Source organism: Aquarana catesbeiana, linkage group LG08, assembly GCF_042186555.1.
Source record: "Aquarana catesbeiana isolate 2022-GZ linkage group LG08, ASM4218655v1, whole genome shotgun sequence".
NCBI classification, from domain to species: Eukaryota; Metazoa; Chordata; class Amphibia; order Anura; family Ranidae; genus Aquarana; species Aquarana catesbeiana.
In genome coordinates this window covers 301,951,626-301,972,726 of record NC_133331.1, presented here as the reverse complement: position 1 = coordinate 301,972,726, position 21,101 = coordinate 301,951,626, and the positions used below count along the sequence as shown (strand labels likewise).

At 44.4% G+C, this 21,101-nt stretch overlaps 1 protein-coding gene across 1 annotated transcript; it reads right to left on the bottom strand.

The window, feature by feature from the left end:
- Window positions 1-803: 803 nt before the first annotated feature.
- On the bottom strand, window positions 804-20,820 carry LOC141105031 (uncharacterized). Its single transcript, XM_073594822.1, has 6 exons — window positions 20,645-20,820; window positions 12,630-12,704; window positions 12,367-12,510; window positions 12,191-12,265; window positions 8,034-8,175; window positions 804-3,210 (listed from the first exon to the last, which is right to left on the bottom strand). The coding sequence occupies exons 3-6, from the start codon at window positions 12,472-12,474 to the stop codon at window positions 1,226-1,228; spliced, it is 2,310 nt and encodes a 769-aa protein (XP_073450923.1). The 5' UTR covers window positions 12,475-12,510; window positions 12,630-12,704; window positions 20,645-20,820; the 3' UTR covers window positions 804-1,225.
- Window positions 20,821-21,101: the final 281 nt, after the last annotated feature.

Below are 21,101 nucleotides of genomic sequence, written 5' to 3'. Positions count from 1 at the left end.
AACAGCTCTCCTCCCACCATCCACACTACATTCTCCGACAGCTCTCCTCCACCATCCACACTACATTCTCAGACAGCTCTCCCTCATCATTCACACTACATTCTCAGACAGCTCTCCTCCTCCATCCACACTACATTCTCCGACAGCTCTCCTCCCACCATCCACAATACATTCCCTGACAGATCTCCTCCACCATCCACACTACATTCTCTGACAGCTCTCCTCCACCATCCACACTACATTCTCTGACAGCTCTCCTCCCACCATCCACACTACATTCTCCGACAGCTCTCCTCCACCATCCACACTACATTCTCTGACAGCTCTCCTCCCACCATCCGCACTACATTCTCCGACAGATCTCCTCCACCATGCACACTACATTCTGCGACAGCTCTCCTCCACCATCCACACTACATTCTCTGACAGATCTCCTTCACCATCCACATTACATTCTCCGACAGCTCTTCTCCACCATCCACACTACATTCTCCGACAGATCTCCTCCCACCATCCACACTACATTCTCCGACAGATCTCCTCCACCATCCACACTACATTCTCCGACAGATCTCCTCCACCATCCACACTACATTCTCTGACAGCTCTCCTCCACCATCCACACTACATTCTCCGACAGATCTCCTCCCACCATCCACACTACATTCCCCGACAGCTCTCCTCCCACCATCCAAACTACATTCTCTGACAGCTCTCCTCCACCATCCACACTACATTCTCCGACAGCTCTCCTCCACCATCCACACTACATTCTTTAACAAGAAAACAGGAGCACATGATCCTCATTAGCATAATATACATTTATTGAGAGAATAAAATAGCACACTTACAGTAAAAATTCTTAAAAATGGGTAGTAGGAATTACAAAGATGAAAAAAAAACAAGGCTGTGTGCAGGAACGGCAGCTCCGGATCCTCTAGCCGGTGTCACAGGGATCTGCTTTGACCGTTGTCAAAAAGTTCATCAATTAACGGCATTCTGTGCCTTTAACTAATACCTTTTTATGTTGACCTCTCCGTACTGATGGAAAGAGGGGCGGTAACATGTTTTGAAGGAATCCCTTCTTTCTTAGCAACCACAGTCTATTTACTATCACATGTCCTCCCACTGTCCGCCCATTTTATGACAGAACCCCCCCACTATACACCCTACACTGGGTTTTTTGGTGTTTTACAAGATTATCTTTCTTATAGAAAGACTTCCCTCACTCTGAACATGAATAAGGACGCTCGCCTAAGTGAATTCTCTGATGTTCAACAAGGTGTCTTTTATAAGTAAAAGATTTCCTGCACTCTGAACACGAATAAGGAAGTTCACCTGTATGAATTCTCTTGTGTCTAGCAAGGACTTCTTTCCTAGTGAAAGATTTCTCGCACTCTGAACATGAATAGGGGCGCTCACCCGTGTGAATTCTCTGATGTTTACCAAGGTCTCCTTTAAAACGAAAAGATTTCCCGCACTCTGAACATAAATAAGGACGCTCACTCGTGTGAATTCTCTGATGTTGAACAAGGTTTCCTTCACTACGAAAATATTTCCCGCACTCTGAACATAAATAAGGACGCTCACCTGTGTGAATTCTCTGATGTTCAACAAGGTGTTTTTTATAAGTAAAAGAGTTCCTGCACTCTGAACATGAATAAGGACGTTCTCCTGTATGAATTCTCTGATGTCTAACAAGGCCTCCTTTAAAAGTGAAAGATTTCCCGCACTCTGAACATGAATAGGGACGCTCACCTGTGTGAATTCTCTGATGTACAACAAGGCCTACGTTCCTAGTGAAAGATTTCCCGCACTCTAAACATGAATAGGGGCACACACCCGTGTGAATTCTCTGATGTTTACCAAGGTCTCCTTTAAGACGAAAAGATTTCCCGCACTCTGAACATAAATAAGGACGCTCACCCGTGTGAATTCTCTGATGTTGAACAAGGTATTCTGCACTACGAAAATATTTCCCGCACTCTGAACATGAATAAGGACGCTCACCCGTGTGAATTCTCTGATGTTCAACAAGGTGTCTTTTATAAGTAAAAGATTTCCCGCACTCTGAACATGAATAGGGACGTTCACCTGTGTGAATTCTCTGATGTTTACCAAGGTCTCCTTTAAGACGAAAAGATTTCCCGCACTCTGAACATAAATAAGGACGCTCACCCGTGTGAATTCTCTGATGTTGAACAAGGTATTCTTCACTACGAAAATATTTCCCGCACTCTGAACATGAAGAAGGACGCTCACCCGTGTGAATTCTCTGATGTTCAACAAGGTGTCTTTTATAAGGAAAAGATTTCCTGCACTCTGAACACGAATAAGGAAGTTCACCTGTATGAATTCTCTTGTGTCTAACAAGGACTCCTTTAAAAGTGAAAGATTTCCCGCACTCTGAACATGAATAAGGACGCTCACCTGTGTGAACTCTCTGATGTTCAACAAGGTGTCTTTTATAAGTAAAAGATTTCCCGCACTCTGAACATGAATAGGGACGTTCACCTGTGTGAATTTTCTGATGTTTAACGAGGGCTTCTTTATAAGTAAAAGATTTCCCGCAGTCTGAACATGAATAAAAACGCTCACCTGTGTGAATTCTCTGATGTTCAACAAGGGGATTTTTATAAGTAAATGATTTTCCGCACTCTAAACATGAATAAGGATGCTCACCCGTGTGAATTCTCTTGTGTCTAACAAGGACTCCTTTATGAGTGAAAGATTTCCCGCACTCTGAACATGAATAGGAACGCGCACCCGTGTGAATTCTGTGGTGTCTAACAAGGTTTCCTTTAAAAGTGAAAGATTTCCGGCACTTTGAACATGAATAAGGACGCTCACCTGTGTGAACTCTTTGGTGTTTCACAAGGCTTGATCTATAAGTGAAAGATTTTCCGCACTCTGAACATGAGAATAGATTCTGACCTCGGTGATCTCCTTTATGGGGTGAGGAAGATTCCTCGGGATTAGAAGGAACTGTTGATCGATCTGCAGTGTGAGATCTTACATGGATATTTACAATCATAGTATGTGATTGATGAGAAGATTCCCCCTGATCAGAGGGATCCATTGATGTCTCCGGACAGGAAGGTCGGTGATGTGTATTTGAATTTCCTCCCAGAGGATCTTTTGTGATGGCATTACTATAGCACAATAATAATAGAAGAGGTCTTTCCGAGGTATTCCTGACATCACCTCCATCTGTTGGAAAGAAATGTAAAAAAAAAATAAAAAAATTGTAAGTTCATAAATAACTGGAGTTTTAGCTCTACCTCCCTCATAGCCATGCACACAAGGTATGCTGGATGTGCCTGGGCACCCCCTAATCACCTCGTGTGTATTTACATTATTGCCCTGTGTGCCGGCAGGAAGATGTGAAAGTTCTCTCTCTTACTGGCTCTGCCAATAGGGAAGTGTGTTCACTGTACCGGCAGGGAAATCGATGTGCAGGGGACATATATACACTATATTGTCAAAAGTATTGTGACACCTGCCTTTACACGCACATGACTTTTAATGGCATCCCAGTCTTAGTCTGTAGGGTTCAATATTGAGTTGGCCCAACCTTTGCAGCTATAACAGCTTCAACTCTTCTGGGAAGGATGTCCACAAGGTTTAGGAGTGTGTCTATGGGAATGTTTGACCATTCTTCCAGAAGCACATTTGTGAGGTCAGGCACTGATGGTGGATGAGAAGGCCTCCTCTCTAATTCCTCCCAAAGGTGTTCTATCGGGTTGAGGTCAGGACTCTGCACAGGGAGGTCAAGTTCCTCCAAACTTCAAACTCGCTCATCCATGTCTTTATGGACCTTGCTTTGTGCACTGGTGCACAGTCATGTTAGAACAGGAAGGAACCATCCCCAAAATGTTCCCACAAAGTTGGGAGCATGAAATTGTCCAAAATATCTTGGTATGCTGACACCTTAAGAGTTTGCTTCACTGAAACTAAGGGGCCAAGCCCAACCCCTGAAAAACAACCCCACATCATAATCCCCCTCCACCAAATGGTTTGTACCAGTGCACAAACCAAGGTCCATAAAGAAATGGATGAGTGAGTGATCAAACATTCCCATAGACAAACCTTGTGGACAGCCTTCCCAGAAGAGTTGAAGCTGTTATAGCTGCAAAGGGTGGGCCAACTCAATATTGAACCCTACGGACTAAGACTGGGATGCCATTAAAGTTTATGTGCATGTTAAGGCAGGCGCCCCAATACTTATAAGTGGAAACGCCGATCTCACAGCTGGGCTCCTGTTCTCCCTCCAAAATCAATCAGAAAAGTCTTCACACCGAGTTCATATATGATCTACAAATTCTTTAATCTCAAATACCTATGAAGGAGGATTTGTTAGGCCAAAAAACATTAGCAGTTTTTTACTATATTGAATTGCCTGTACTTGTCTTGTGAAGAGTCATCCTGGGGCAGGTTTAAGAGGGGGATAATCATAGAGGGCAGGTGCTTCCTCTTCAGACCTGTTTGTTTACCACCTGGTCATCGTGGTTGCTGTCAGTTTTGCTGTCCACAGAGAGGAGAGCTGCAACAGACTCCATTGTCTGGAATGTACCTGCTCCGTGAGATTGCCTGTTAAGCCTCGTACACATGATGAGAATATCGTACGAATAATCGGCCCTTTTTTTTTTCTTGCACGCTAGTCTCATATCAAAAATGAAGAGGTTACTCAACTTACGAAAATTCTCAGACGACAGAATACAACTTCGGATGTGATCTAATGTATTGTATTGATGAGTACACCTCAAAACCATGGAGTGACGAAAAGAGGAAAAAAATAAAGTCCCAACCATAAGTTTTATGCTGGAATGTTAAGAAGTCCAGAGATAGCCGATGTGACCCTAAAGGAATATCAAGAGAAGAACTGTTATCAGCACACCAAGGATTCCTCAAAGAGGGTCCAAAACTTTATCATGGTCACATAATCCACAGAAGGCAATGTTTCAGAGCCACGCAGGGCCCCTTCATCAGGCAAACAACTTAATAAAGCTTTGGATCCTCCTTGAGGAAACCTTGGTGTCCTGATGACAGTTCTTCTCTTGGATCGTTTACAGTTCCCAGCCTGTGGTCATTGCAGCACCCATCATTAACGAAGAGCCATCTTTAGGAATGTGTGTGTTTGGAATATTGCGTTTGGACCCAAGAGAATATCAGGTACCCCTGATGATGTCATATCTGACTAAACACTTTGGGCAAAGCCACGCACACAAGCTACTGCACGATTGTCGGTTGGCCATTTTGGTCACTAGAGAGGGACGAGCTCTGGAAATTGGCATTCTTGTACATGCTGTTTTCTATCGAGATGCCATGTAAGTGCCTTACTTTTTAATAAAGCTGATTATTTTTCAATACTTCACTATGTGGAGCCTTTATCTTGCATATGTGGTGATCCATTGATTGCGGGTGAGAATCCGTTGGATTGGCTACCAGGAATTATTCGAGTGGTTGTCCATGTTTCTACTAAGGGATTTATACTGGTTGGTTGAGGGGTCTTTGACCACCCTGCATAAGGGGATCACTGGCATTCTGGTCACCCTCTAGTGGTGATATTCCCTCGGGGTCACATCGGACCTCTTTCCATTTCCTTTTCCGGCATCCCTCCAGGCGTGCATTTGCCAGTCTTGTCAATGTAGGCTGCCACAGCTGCTATGTTTTCATGGCTTTCCCACATACATCAGGTCTGTCCTGGCAACGCATTACAGTGAAGATAAAGAGTATGGTCTGCCCACATCCCTCTGAACTGAGCGTTGATTGTCCTCCATTAGCTCTTCACAACACTTTGCACTGTACACTTCACTCTGTCCAACCCAAAGACAAAGAGGGGAACCACCACACTTACTTTGAAAGGTCTCGCACACTGTCCTTCCAGGCACTTTTCCTAGGAGGGTTCTGCTCTACAGTGGGCCCTAACTTAGGGGCCCAGCCACTCGTTGGAGATCACCAAATACCAAGCTACCCCTACCTACAGAACGTCCATTAGCAGCCACCACCGTTTCCTTTCCCTTACTGGCTGCTCCCCCCTATCTTGCTTCACTCCATGATAGCAAAAGTTAACTGAATTGTACACTTTGTTCCTCTCCCTCAATACACAGTTAAGCACCCTTTATTAGGCAAACACATATTTAACCTGCACCTGCCAACGGGATGGTGTGATTATCTCCTAATGATCTAACATTTTTCTTTAAAACCACAATCCTTATACTCAGAGGTAAAATGAGACTGGCACCTGTTTCTTCCATAGTGCCTATACTTACTTGTGTTGATAGGTGGAGAAATTTCATCTTGTTTACTGTGGTTCCAGGCACGTTCTCCAGGAGGTTTCTGTTCTGCAATGGGCCCTAAGTTTGCAACCCAAACGCTTAGTAGTGTTTGCCTAGTGCCAAGCTACCCCTACCTACAGAACCTTCACCACTGTCCTCCAACATTAATTATCTAACATTTTTCCTTAACCACTTCAATACCGGGCACTTTCCCCCCTTCCTGTGAAGTAGCAGAATATCGGTAAAATGACCGCTGGACAATGAACTCTGGTATGAGAGATTTATTCCACTCTTCTGGCCAGAAAAGAATGGACGCTCCTGGCCCGACTAACGTCTACACGCCAAGAAGTGTCAAATACAGTGCATACAGTGTACATATAACTTCCATCATATTACGTCACAAGCGAACAGACAATACATTTCCGTTATAAGACATTCTAACCTTTTAACCCTTTTAAGCAGTCAACCTACTCTTATTGGTGCAAAGCAATTTAGCAAAGCAAATTCTTTTTGTACTCTTGCAAATTTTTCAGGTTTTGCTCTTGCGGTTTCCTTATCTGCCTTATTAATCAGCTTGACATTCTCTAGCTATAGGAAAGTGTGTATCAGTGTGCTGAGCACAGGTGTCTATGCTAAGGGGGGGGGGGGGTGAAGGGGTGAATTCAGTGTTTAAACCACAGCCTGTCACAAACATTACAGATATCTCAAATGTTCTTAACTTATTATATAGGAATGGCTTCTTAGCTGAAACTCTAAATCAGTCTTACTACACACATAACCATGGCCATATAAACTGACCCCCGTTCCTACTTCACCTGCCCAGGACAATTTTCGGCTTTCAGCGCTGTCGCACTTTGAATAACAATCGGGCGGTCATACAACACTGTATCCATACAATTATTTTTTTTTATCATTTTATTCCTAAAAATAGAGCTTTCTTTTGGTGGTATTTGATCACTTCTGGGTTTTCTTATTTTTTTGCTAAACAAACTTAAATAAGACCAACATTTTTGAAAAAAAAAAAAATGCTTTCTTCCTTTCTGTTATAAAATTTAGTTTTCTCCTTCACTGACAGGCACTGATGATTTGGCACTGATAAGGTGGCACTAATATGTAAAATTGATGGGCACTGATAGGCGGCACTCATATGCAGTACTGGTGGGCACTGACAGGCGGCACTGATGGGCACTAATAGATGGCACTGGTAGGCAGCACTGATAAAGAGGGACTGGCAGTCATTACTGATGGGCACTGATTGGCATCTGTGAAGGGCACTGACAGGAGTTACTATTGGGCATTTTATTGGGCACTGACTGGCATCTGATGGGCAATGATTGGCAGCTGTAGTGGGCACCTCTGATGGGGGCTGCGCTGATAATCAATGCACTGATTATCAGCGCAGACCCCCCTCTGACAGGAGAGCCGCCGATCGGCTCTCCCTGTCAGTGCGAACCGAGGAAAGCCGATTACCGACACTTCCTGGTTCCCGCTATGATCAGCTGTGATTGGTGATCACGTGGTAAAGAGCCTACGTCATAGGCTTTCTACTATGTTCGAAGATGGTGTGTCAAAGTGACAAACAGCACCACCGATCGCCATGCTGCGTGCAATCGCAGCTTATCCTGCTGGACGTCATATGATGTTCAGAGCCACAATCCGCCATGGGGCGGGCGGGAAGTGGTTAAACTAAAACCCAGAACTAAAATGAAGTAAAATGAGACTGTGACCTGTTTCTTCCATAGTGCCTATACTTACTTGTGTTGATAGGTGGCAACATTTCATCCTGTTCACTCTTCATGGTCATCCCAACCTCTTCCATGCACGGCTGATCACCCCCCACATACGTCTCTTCTTCTTCTTCTTTAACCTCAGCTTTTATATTAATCCGTTCTTCACCCTACACCAAAATAATAGAAAACATCTATTAAAGCTGAACTCCGGACAGATATAAAAGACACAAATGACAGCAGCTCTGTTTTCCCTATTACATCATTAAAAATTCAAAGGAAATTGGGACTTTAAAATGAGGCAACTGGACAGCCCTTTTATGGAATATACATTATTGTTTGTCACATGGAGATTCCAGTCACATCATACACGCCTTTATACTGCCTGACGTTGCATCGTTGAATTATGCCGCCTCAGCTCCAGTGGTGGAGTTATGTCCCCGGCCACCCCTGTGCTGGCTGCCCCGCATTGCAGTTGCTATCTGAGTGGGTGAGTGTGGACGGCCAATCAGTTCTATACATCAAAATATTATAAATAAATTCTCTTTAGAGTATGATTTACTCCATCTTTACATATATATATATACTCCATAGGTATGTCTATCGCATCTGCTCCTGACGAGTGGGATAACCCACGAAACGCGTCGAGCTACACTTGATGCCACAACTACACCCCATATGGACTGTTACTTACCCATCTACAACCATTTTACTATATGATACTTTTATACTCATTGATGAATGCATGTATACCATGTGGATGCATGTACCAGTATCAGGCTTATAGCCATTTAATATGGATATGTTCATTATTTTGACTATACGTTGTTCGCATGTAACTGTTTTATACATCTTTTTTATACATTATGTTTAGGTCCTATGCATGCTCTAGGCTATATATACAAGATGAACTATGTATGTTATACGTTATGTAAATAAATTTTGATAGTGTGCATATACCTCCACTGTCCAGTTGCCTCATTTTAAAGTCCCAATTTCCTTTGAATTTTGAAACAATTATCGGGATGGAGGCACCTATTGGTGCTTCATTTAAAGTCCCAACTCCCCTCTTTATTTACAAATGTATACCGGGATGGAAGCAACTGTATATGTGGGATTGGCAGTGTTCCCCTGCCATCCCCGTGTGAGGTCTGCCCTCATTTATAGGGTATTTATGTTTAAACCTATCTACTGTTAATATTTATTATGTACACTGTCTCTTTATGTCCATTCTTTGGAGCATTGCATATGGTATCCCTTTACATACAAAACTCCATCTACTGGTCAAATGTTTACACATGATTTGGTTTTACTATGATATCTGACACATCCTTCCTTCTAGTCAGCAATTTTGCCTGTGTGGATGGTTGGGCATTTGGGTCTTGCTGTGGTCTTCTTCATCGCGGGAGCTGCGATGCGCTCAGTGGCCCCTCCCCCTCCTTCCTCTACCCCTCAGGGGGATCGGGCGGGTGCCCCTTGGCGCATCGGCGCCACGTCTGTCACTTTGTGTGTGACGGCTGACGCGCCGTGCGTGTGACGTCAGTTATGACGTCACTGCCTTGACGCTTGGCCATATCATCTGGTGTATCCATGTGGGGAAGTTTTCGCGCCTGCCGCTGAGTGATTACTCGGCTCAGGTGCGCTACTCTCCCCCTTATTGGTTCACCGGCGTGGCGTTGGCGGCATGTATTCACTTCCCCAGTGGAGTGAGCTGCTCATTTTGACCAGTCTCCCTCTGGGGTCATCACACACCAGCTACACTGGCTTGCTGGTGTGGTGTCTTGTTGCAACGTTGGGGTAAGCTATTTATCTGTCTCTGTTCTGGTTCTGACTCCTTTCCTTTTTCTTTCTTGTCGCCTGGTGGTGCAGCTTTCACACTATTCTTTTGCTCAATGCTTTTCACATGGCAATCCCTTTAATTAATTTTAACACGTTCTTCGCACTTATACAATTATTTATTATTCTTAGACATAGCCCCCTTTTTTTACCAACTTCTAGCAGCACGTTAAACTTTATTTTTATTCTCTATGGCACATACTGGGTCCATTATTGAAAAATACTATTATTACTTTTAATAATTTTTTTTCTTATAACTATACACACACTCAATATTTGTTCCCAGATGGCCCTTTTATGGAATATACATTATTGTTTGTCACATGGAGATTCCAGTCACATCATACACGCCTTTATACTGCCTGACGTTGCATCGTTGAATTATGCCGCCTCAGCTCCCGTGGTGGAGTTATGTCCCCGGCCACCCCTGTGCTGGCTGCCCCCCATTGCAGTTGCTGTCTGAGTGGGTGAGTGTGGACGGCCAATCAGTTCTATACATCAAAATATTATAAATAAATTCTCTTTAGAGTATGATTTACTCCATCTTTACATATATATATATACTCCATAGGTATGTCTATCGCATCTGCTCCTGACGAGTGGGATAACCCACGAAACGCGTCGAGCTACACTTGATGCCACAACTACACCCCATATGGACTGTTACTTACCCATCTACAACCATTTTACTATATGATACTTTTATACTCATTGATGAATGCATGTATACCATGTGGACGCATGTACCAGTATCAGGCTTATAGCCATTTAATATGGATATGTTCATTACTTTGACTATACGTTGTTCGCATGTAACTGTTTTATACATCTTTTTTATACATTATGTTTAGGTCCTATGCATGCTCTAGGCTATATATACAAGATGAACTATGTATGTTATACGTTATGTAAATAAATTTTGATAGTGTGCATATACCTCCACTGTCCAGTTGCCTCATTTTAAAGTCCCAATTTCCTTTGAATTTTGAAACAATTATCGGGATGGAGGCACCTATTGGTGCTTCATTTAAAGTCCCAACTCCCCTCTTTATTTACTATTACATCATTAAATGTGTTTTTTTTTATTTTATTTTTTTTAATTAACCACTTGCCTACCAGGCACTTTTACCCCTTTCCTACCCAGACCAGTTTTCAGCTTTCAGAGCCGTCATGCAACGCCGTCTCCAAACAACATTTTTATCATTCACACAAATAGAGCTTTCTTTTGGTGGTAATTAATCACCACCACCAATTTTTATTTATTTTTTGATGAATAAACGAATAAAGACCGAAAATTTACTTTGTTATAAGGTAATTTTTCCTTTTTACTGATGTGCTGATGAGGCTGTACTGATGAGCACTGATGGGTACTGGTAGGCGGCCCTGATGGGTGACACTGATGGGCACAGATTGGCAGCACTGGTGGGCACTGTTAGGACTGCACTGATAATCAGGACATCGATAATAAGTGTAGATGACCCTTTTTATGCAAGCCGGTTATCAGCTCTCTTCTCTCCTCACGCTGTCAGCATGAGGAAAGGAGTGCCAATAACAGGCTTCTGTTTACATCTGTGATTGGACACAGCTGATCACATGGTAAAAAGTCGCTGATTGGCCCTTGACCCCAATCACAGAACACGCCACCCATGCCCCGCAGCGGGCACCATCACGGGAGGCCATCATATGACGGCCTCCCAGAACGAGGCGGCAGTGCTGTAGCCGTGATTCGGCTATAGCGCGGTCGGCAAGTGGTTAATGTAAGCAGTGTAAGTACCTAAATGTGACCTGGTATCAGGCTCTTCTAGTACCTGTACATAAGAGCTCAGACTGGGAAAGGGAGAAACAGAACAAGGAGACAATCAGCTGTGCAGCAGTTCTAACAAGAGACATGCTGATATCAGGAGAGAGCAGAGTGACAGAGAGATGAGCTCATCAGTCTGCTGCTTCTCCTTTTACTGTACAGTCCAGGTGTTAGTGATCTGAAGCAAAAAATCAGGTCTACTGCCAATTTCCTGTGAGCCTAGGAGGCACGGGACCCATTCCTAATGGCACATTATCACATTAGCCTGGAGCAAAGAACAACACCATCTCATTTAGAATGCACCCCCGGTTGGAGGAACACAGGGGGGAAGAGGACCCACAATGACATGTGACTGATCTTAAGACCAACAGAAAAAAGGAACGTATATTGATTAAAAAGGAAAAAAAAATTACAATAAAAATGTAGGGTGCTCAAAAGGAGCTAGAAACTAAAGATGTAGAAGTATGAATTAAAACAAGAGACTAAATAGAAATGTCCTCTCATAGCTTAGAATACATATTTAGTTCTACAGGCCCAGTCCTACCTACCCGATCCTGGTGAGGGATGATGTGATCTTCCTGAATGGAATCCTGGGAATACAGAGGAAGGGGACATCTCTCACCCTAAACCCCAAAAGTGAAAAAATACATTTATAACATGGACCAAGAGATGACATAAATGTCATCTCATAGCTTTTGAATTTGAATCGCTCAGTTCCATCTACCTGATGATGGTGAGGAATGGTGTGATCCTCCTGTATGGAATCCCGGGAATACTGAGGACTTCCCTCCTTCATAGACTGCTGATCTCCAAGCATCTCTTCTTTTTCCATTTCAACCTCAACTTTGATGTCTTTCAGTTCTTCACCCTAAAGTGCAAATATGATAGAATGGATTTGTAAAAGGATAAAGATGACATAGAAGAATGATATCTCAAAGCGTAGAATTCTACAATGTATTTGAGTTCTAGTAGCTCAGTCCTACCTACCTGAACCTGGTGAGGGATGGCGTGATCCTTCTGTATGAAATCCCAAAAATACAGAGGAGGGGAACGTCTCTCACCCTAAACCCCAAAGGTGAAAAAATACATTTATAAAATGGACCAAGAGATTACAGAGAAAAATATCATCTCACAGCTTAAAATACATATGTATGTCTACATGCCAAGTCCTCTGAACCTGGTAAGGGATGGCATGATCCTTCTGTATGGAATTCCAAAAATAGAGAGGAAGAGGACATCTCTCACCCTGAACCCCAAAGGTGAAAAAATACATTTATGAAATGAAACAATAGATTTAATAGAAAAAAAAAATGATCTCATAGTTTAGAATACTTTCAAGTTGTAATTGCTCAGTCCCATCTACCTGATTGTGAGGGATGGTGTGATCCTTCTGTATAGAATTCCAAAAATACAGAGGAGGGGGACATCTCTCACCGCTGGTCGGCTAGTGGTTAAAGCAGAGTTCCACCCATATAAATTATTAATCAGACACTTGCCTGTCCCACGGTCCAGTGATATGGGCATACGAAGCCCCGCTCCTCTCCCCCTCCTTTCTGCGGCGCCGACATTGTCACTGTGGGTGGCCTGCTGTTTCTTCACAGCCAGGCGCGAGCCGCACTGCGCACTGTGACTGGCCGGGCAATCATCTGGTACCTGTGACGTGTCCCAGATGATTGCCGAGAGGGAGGGGGGAGAGGTGAACTTGCTTCCGGCGCCAAAAATGACATGCCAAATGTGGCATGTCAGGGGGTCACCTGCACTTAAAGCGGAAGTTCCATTTTTGGGTGGAACTCTGCTTTAATAAGTTCTATTTATGGAGACATCATACATCCATATAGTGGAATATATGGCTCTATACAGTATATAGGTAATAGTTCTGTATTATTATTATTATTATTATTATACATGATTTATAAAGCCCCAACAGTTTGTGTGGCGCTGTAGAACATGGAAGCAGACAGTAAAGTTACTGTATAGATTATAATATAAAATATACAGTATATATGTGTGTGTATCATCATCTGCTGGAGATAAAAAACATCACAGTGACTATGGAGGAAGAGGATGGACATGACAGGGGGGGGGGGTTACTGGGTGTAAATATAAAATAAGATCTTATTACCTCCTCTGCTGCCACAGTAGCGGCTAGTTCCCATCCTCCAGATTCACCTAGTGATGTCACAGGAAACGTGGCCAGGTAGCAGGAAATCGAGGGCGGAATGTGAAGTGAATAGGAGGCTGCGAGCAGAGCAGAGCACACGTTTTCACCCTGAAGGTCTCTCTCCCTCCCTCTCTCTGTCCATCCATCTTCTTTTATTTTATATCTTCTCTGTTCCTTTCTCCCTATATACTCCTCTCTTTATATATCTCCCTGTATACCCCTCTCTGTATATCTCCCTGTATATCCCCCTCTGTATATCTCCCTGTATACCCCCCTCTGTATATCTCCCTGTATACCCCTCTCTGTATATCTCCCTGTATACCCCTCTCTGTATATCTCCCTGTATACCCCTCTCTGTATATCTCCCTGTATACCCCTCTCTGTATATCTCCCTGTATACCCCTCTCTGTATATCTCCCTGTATACCCCTCTCTGTATATCTCCCTGTATACCATTCTCTGTATATCTCCCTGTATACCCTTCTCTGTATATCTCCCTCTATACCCTTCTCTGTATATCTCCCTGTATACCCTTCTCTGTATATCTCCCTGTATACCTCTCTCTCTCTGTCTGTATACCCCTCTCTGTATATCTTCCTGTATACCTCTCCACCTCTCTCTGTATATCTCCCTGTATACCCCTCCACCTCTCTCTGTATACCTCTCCACCTTTCTCTGTATATCTCCTTGTATACCTCTCTCTGTATATATCCCTTTCTATCCTCTCTCTTTCTGTATACCCTCTCTCTCCTCCCCCCTCTTTCCCTCTCTCTCTCCTTCCCTCTCTGTATCTCTCTCTCCCCCCCTCTCTCCCCTCTCTCTCTCTCCTCTCCCTCTCTCTCCTTCCTTCCCTCCCTCTCTCTCTCCTTCCCTCCCTCTCTCTCTCCTCCCCTCTCTCTCCTTCCTTCCCTCCCTCTCTCTCTCTCTTTCCCTCTCTCTCTCCTTCCCCCCTCTCTCTCTCCTTCCCCCTCTCTCTTTCCTCCCCCCTCTCTCTCTCCCCCCTCTCTTTCCTCCCCCCTCTCTCTCCCCCTCTCTCTTTCCTCCCCCCTCTCTCTCTCCTTCCCCCTCTCTCTCTCTCCTCCCCTTTCTCTCTTCCCCCCTCTCTCTCATTCCCCCCTCTCTCTCTCTTTCTCTCTCCCTCTCTCTCCTTCCCTCCTTCTCTCTTTCCTTCCTTCCCTCTTTCTCTCTCTCCTTCCTTCCCTCTCTCTCCTTCCCTCTCTCTCTCTCTCTCTCTCTCTCTCTCTCTCTCTCTCTCTCTCTCTCTCTCTCTCTCTCTCTCTCTCCCCTCCCCTCTCTCTCTCCCCTCCCCCTCTCTCTCCCCTCCCCCCCTCTCTCTCCCCTCCCCTCTCTCTCTCCCCTCTCCTTCCCTCTCTCTCTCTCCCCCTCCTCTTTCTCTCTCTCTCCTCCCCTCTCTCTCTCTCCCCCCTCCTCTCTCTCTCTCCTCCCCTCTCTCTTTCCCCTTCCTTCTCTTTCCCCCTCTTTCTCCTTCCCCCTCTCTCTCTCTCTTTTTCTCTCCCTCTCTCTCTTTCCCTTTCTCTCTCCCTCTCTCTCCTTCCTTCCCTCCTTCTCACTCTCCTTCCTTCCCCCTCTCTCTCCTTCCCTCTCTCTATCTCTTTCTCCTTCCCTCTCTCTATCTCTCTCTCCTTCCCCCTCTCTCTCTACCTCTCTCTCTCTCCCCTCCCCCCTCTCTCTCCCCTCCCCCCCTCTCTCTCCCCCTCTCTTTCCCCCTCTCACTCCCCCTCTGTCTCCTTCCCTCTCTCTCTCTCTCCTCCCCCTCTCTCTTTCTCTCCTCCCCTCTCTCTCTCTCCTTTCCCCCTCTCTCTCCTTCCCCCCTCTTCCTCCTTCTCTCTCCTCCCCCTCTCTCTCCTCCTCCCCCTCCCTCTCTCTCTCTCTCTCCTCCCCCTCTCTCTACTCATCCCCCTCCCTCTCTCTCTCCTCCCCTCTCCTCCCCCCTCTCTCTCTCTCCTCCCCCCTCTCTCTCCTTCCCCCCTCTCTCTCTCCTTCCCCTCTCTCTCCTGTGCGATTAATCAGTGCCCATCTGTGCAGCTTCATCAGTGCCCATCTGTGCCGCCTCATCAGTGCACATCTGTGCAATCAGTGCATATCTGTTCTGCCTCATCAGTGCACATCTGTTCCACCTCATCAGTACACATCTGCTCCACCTCATCAGTGCCCATCTGTGCCACCTCATCAGTGCCCCTCTGTGCCACCTCATCAGTGCCCATTTGTGCTTATCAGTGCCGCCTCATCAGTGCCCATCAGTGCAGGCTTAGCACACACCTGTGTAGTCGCATCACCACCAGCAACCATGTCCAAAAGATGCTTTTCCGCCTAGGAGGCGTACCAAATACTTTCCCAGGCCGACAAGGGCAACGGGGAGCTCTCTTTTTCGGATTCCCTTTCAAACTCCGATTCTGAGTCGGACGTAAATTATGAGTCAGTCCTCAGTAGTGCATAGCTCCCAACTGTCCCTGATTTCGAGGGACTGTCCCTGATTTGGAGCAATGTCCCTCTGTCCCTCATTCCCCCACATTTGTCCCTCATTTTGGTCTGATCTATATAGTTGTATATAAAATTCACTTTTTATCTTTCAAAAAGTGTTTCCCAGTGCTAAACCTTTCATCCAATTTCTAAATTGCTGCATTTGTACATTTTAAAAGCCAGTATAAAGTAATAGTAGTTGTTAAAAAATGCCCTTGTTGATTTATTTAACCTTTTTTTGGTTAATTCTCCTTTAAGGGGGTGTGACAGGGGGCGTGTCCTATGCCTACATACATTTGCCAGTTGGTGTACCTCATTCCCATCTCAAAATGTTGGGAGGTATGGTAGTGGAACACTGAGTGACTCAGAGGAGGAAGATATTCGGCCCGCCAAATGAAGGCATTCTGGTGAGGAGGCAGTGGCATCCACTAGCACCGCAGTGCCATCCACCAACACCGCAGTGCCATCCACCAGCACCGCAGTACCTCGGCAAGAAAAGCCAAGGACCCATGCTAGCCTTCCCTATGCCCTTCAGAACCCCTAGTGGCTTCCTCCTAATTCAGGAGAAGCCAACATTCCCCCTTTCACTGCCCAGCCAGGAGTTCAGGTGGACACGGAGAATTTTTCCCCAATCAATTTTTTTAATTTAATTTCTACAGAGGACATGCTATCAACAATTGTAGCCCAGTGCAACCTTTATGCACAGCAATTTATTTTAAATAATCCAACGTCCCATTATGCCCATCCCTACGAGTAGAGAGACCTAACGGTGGAGGGGCCTCACATTTTGTATGGGACTCACCAAAAAAAACACTTTTGAATTCCTATTGGTCAACCCACCCCATCCACCACATGCCAATCTTCTCCAAGATAATGCCCAGAACCAGATACCAAATGATAATGAGGTTCCTCAATTTCAATGATAATACCCAGTGCCCTCCCCGAAATGACCCAAATTATGACAGGCTTTTCAAAATTCGGCCACTTCTAAATTATTTTTCTGAAGTATTCCCCCAGCTGTTTACCCCGGACCAACACGTATGTGTGGATGAGTCCCTTGTTAAATTTAGTGGCATGCTTAAAATCAAACAATTTATTCCCAGCAAAAGGGCCCGCTATGGGGTGAAGGTATACAAATGATGTGATCGAGTCACAGGGTACATATATGCCTTCAAAGTGTACGAAGGGAAGGACACCCAGCTGCAACCACCTAATTGCCCAGACTACTTGGGATCACACGGGAAAATTGTTTGGGACCTCATATACCCCCTACTTGAGAAAGGCTACCATTTATACGTAGACAACTTCTACACATCTCTGCCCCTCTTCCACAACCTTCACCGGAAGAAGACGCCAGCATGTGGCACCATAAAAAAGAATCGGAAGGGCTTTCCTCAAAGTCTTGTCAATAAGAAGTTGAGAAAAGGAGAAACGGCAAGTCTACGAAACAAGGAGATTTTGGCAGTAAAGTGGAGGGACAGAAGGGATGTCTACATGTTGTCTTCGATCCACAATGTTACCTTCGTGGAAATCCCCAGATGGAATGGCCCCATCCAAAAAACAAAATGCATCTATGAATATAATTTGTTCATGGGGAGAGTCGACTTCAATGACCTAATACTCGAACCATACCTTGCCACAAGACGGACATACCATTGGTATAAAAAAGTCATAATTTATTTTTTTCAATTGGCCATATATAACTCATATGTCATTTACCGCAACTCCACCCAAAACCCCAAACGCTTCCTTGGCTACCAGGAGGAAGTTTTCACTGCCCTTATATTCCCGAACGGCCCACCAGAAAACACCCGATCAGATGTTCTTAGATGATTCTCCGAATGCCACTTTCCAGATAAACTCCCTCCCAGACCAACAGGCTAATGACGTAAAAAAAATGTAATGCCGCGTACACACGGTCAGACTTTCTGGCAGGAAAAGTCCGATGGGAGCCTTTCATTGGATATTCCGACCGTGTGTATGCCCCATCAGACTTTTTCCTTTGAAAATTCAGACAGACTTAGATAGAGAACATGTTCTAAATTTTTCTGACGGAATCAATTTCTATCGGGAAAACCGCTCGTCTGTATGCTGTTCCGACGTTCCAAAAATGATGCAGGGTCTGAAGCAAGTATGAGACGTCGTGCGTGTTGTCCCATCGTACGTGTTGTACGTCACTGCGTCGGAATTTGGTGTGACCGTGTGTATGCAAGACAGCTTGAGTGGAAAAACCTTCTGAGTTTACTCCAACGCAAAACCGCCCGTGTGTACGCGGCATAAGGTGTGTACCACAGCAGGAGTCAGAAGAGAAACATCTTGTTACTGTGCCCAATGTCCTCCCCAACCAGGCCTCTGCATAGGTGAATGTTTTCGCCGTTAACATACTTCAATAAATTATTAGTGAAGTATGGTAAACGTAATCCTCAGTTCCTGCCTTCACACACCTTCACACCCCTTATGCCACTGCCTGCTCTGTACCTGACCCTGGCTTGTTATTCGACCACGTTTCTGTCAGGCGATTCTGTACATACCTCTGCCTGATTTGGAACTGACCCTGGACTGTTATTCGACCATGCTTCTGCCTAAGATTCTGTACATACCTCTGCCTGATCTGGAACTGAACTTGGACTGTTTGACCATGTTTTTTGCATGCCTCATGGACTGATCTTGTACCCTGCTACTGGACTAGTGGGATTCAACACAGGGGTCTCACATATGTGAGGGGCTCCAGAATTGTTTTTCTGGATGAAGAAAACTATTTTTTTTGTTTTCTCATTCCTAGATTAGGGTCTGGAGACTCGGAGGCTTCAAAGAGATTTTGTTGGGAGAAGCTTCTACCCCTGTCCTCATTCTGTCCTGAACGAGGCCCTACTTCTGCCTGTAGGACTTACTTCCATTATATCTTTGCCTGTCGCACTGACTATTCAGTGCAACAGGCACTCAAAATACCAACCTAATCGTTCTCTTCGCTCCTCCCAAGACCTCCTGCTCTCAAACTCCCTTGCCACCTCATCCCATGCTCGCCTTCAGGACTTCTCCAGAGCCTCTCCCATCCTCTGGAATGCTCTACCCCAATCCGTACGATTTTCTCCTACTTTATCCACTTTCAGTCGATCCCTGAAAACTCATCTCTTCAGAGAAGCATATCTGGCCCCCACCTAACAACTGTACATTTATCTCCTCAATCAGCACATCACCCACAGTTATTACCTCTTGTATCTCTTGACCTTCCCTCTTAGATTGTAAGCTCTAAGGCACAGGGCCCTCTAATTCCTACTGTATTAAAGTGTATTGTATTTGTACTGTCTACCCTCAAGTTGTAAAGCGCTACGTAAACTGTTGGCGCTATATAAATCCTGTATAATTATTATTATTATTCAGGATTTACATAGCGCCCACAGTTTATGCAGCGCTTTACAATATAAAAGGGAGACAATACAGTTATAATACAATACAATACAATAGGATTAAGAGGGCCCTGCTAAGAAGAGCTTATAATATAATATTAAACCAGAGGCTCTGGATGGACAGTTGGTAAAATGGTCCTATATTTAGGATGTATCCGGTCTATAAACCAGAGGCTCTGGATGGACAGTTGGTAAAATGGTTCTATATTTAGGATGTATCTGGTCTATAAACGAGAGACTCTGGATGGACATTTGGATACGTTCTTTGTTGTAACATGACAAAATCTGGCAAATTTCAAGGCACTGTAAATGGTTCTATTTTTACAATGTATCTGGTCTATAAACCAGAGGTTCTGGATGGACAGTTGGATAAATGGCTCTATATTTAGGATGTATCTGGTCTATAAACCAGAGCCTCCAGATGGACAGTTGGATAAATGGTTCTATATTTAGGATAGATCTGGTCTATAAACCAGAGGCTCTGGATGGACAGTTGGATAAATGTCTCTATATTTAGGATGTATCTGTTCTATAAACCAGAGGTTCTGGATGGACAGTTGGATAAATGGTTCTATAATTAAGATGTATCCGGTCTATAAACCAGAGGCTCTGGATGGACAGTTGGATAAATGTCTCTATATTTAGGATGTATCTGGTCCATAAACCAGAGGTTCTGGATGGACAGTTGGATAAATGGTTCTATAGTTAAGATGTATCCAGTCTATAAACCAGGGGTTCTGGATGGACAGTTGGATAAATGGTTCTATTTTTAGAATGTATCTGGTCTATAAACCAGAAGTTCTGGGCACATGTTAAAAAATAACCTTTGATAACAGTATGTTGGATTTGTGTAGTAGTGTATGTTGGAGATAAAGACATCACAGTGACTATGAAGGAAGGGAACGGACATGATGGGGGGGATAACTGGTTTAAATAGAAAAAGAATCATATTACCCTCTTTGTGTGTTCCAGCGATGTGTGCTCTCTCTTTTCTCCTCCTTTCACCTTGGATATTATACGTTATACAACGTTCTATGCTTATCTTTCATCAGTTACCATCAGAGTGATCTGCACACGATATTGCCATCCTATAGCTAGTACATCCTCCGCCCACACTTCCTGTGCTACTTCTACTAGCTCATCTACGGTTTTCTGAAAACACGCAGAAAGGGGAAGTAAGGTCCTCCCTGCCCCCATCTTCAATTGCTATAACTACTTGTATTTTGGCCATTAATTCTCTTCCAAGTATAATTCACAGAGCACCCGGGAATTACTCTACAAGGGTGATACACCGTGCATCTATCATCTAAACTGCTCATAAGTAAGCAAGGGATTTCCCGGGTCTTTGTCAGGACCCCATTTATACCCACAGAAGGCTCACATTCTGTCAGAGTTCCAGTATATTCTCCCT

Coding starts and splice junctions, on each gene's coding strand:
- LOC141105031 (XM_073594822.1), bottom strand. CDS start 12,474: ATGGAAAAAGAAGAGATGCTTGGAGATCAGCAGTCTATGAAGGAGGGA. Junction 12,266..12,366: donor CCATTCCTCACCATCATCAG/GTAGATGGAACT, acceptor TTTGGGGTTTAG/GGTGAGAGATGTCCCCTTCC. Junction 3,211..8,033: donor GTTGCCACCTATCAACACAA/GTAAGTATAGGC, acceptor TCTTTCCAACAG/ATGGAGGTGATGTCAGGAAT.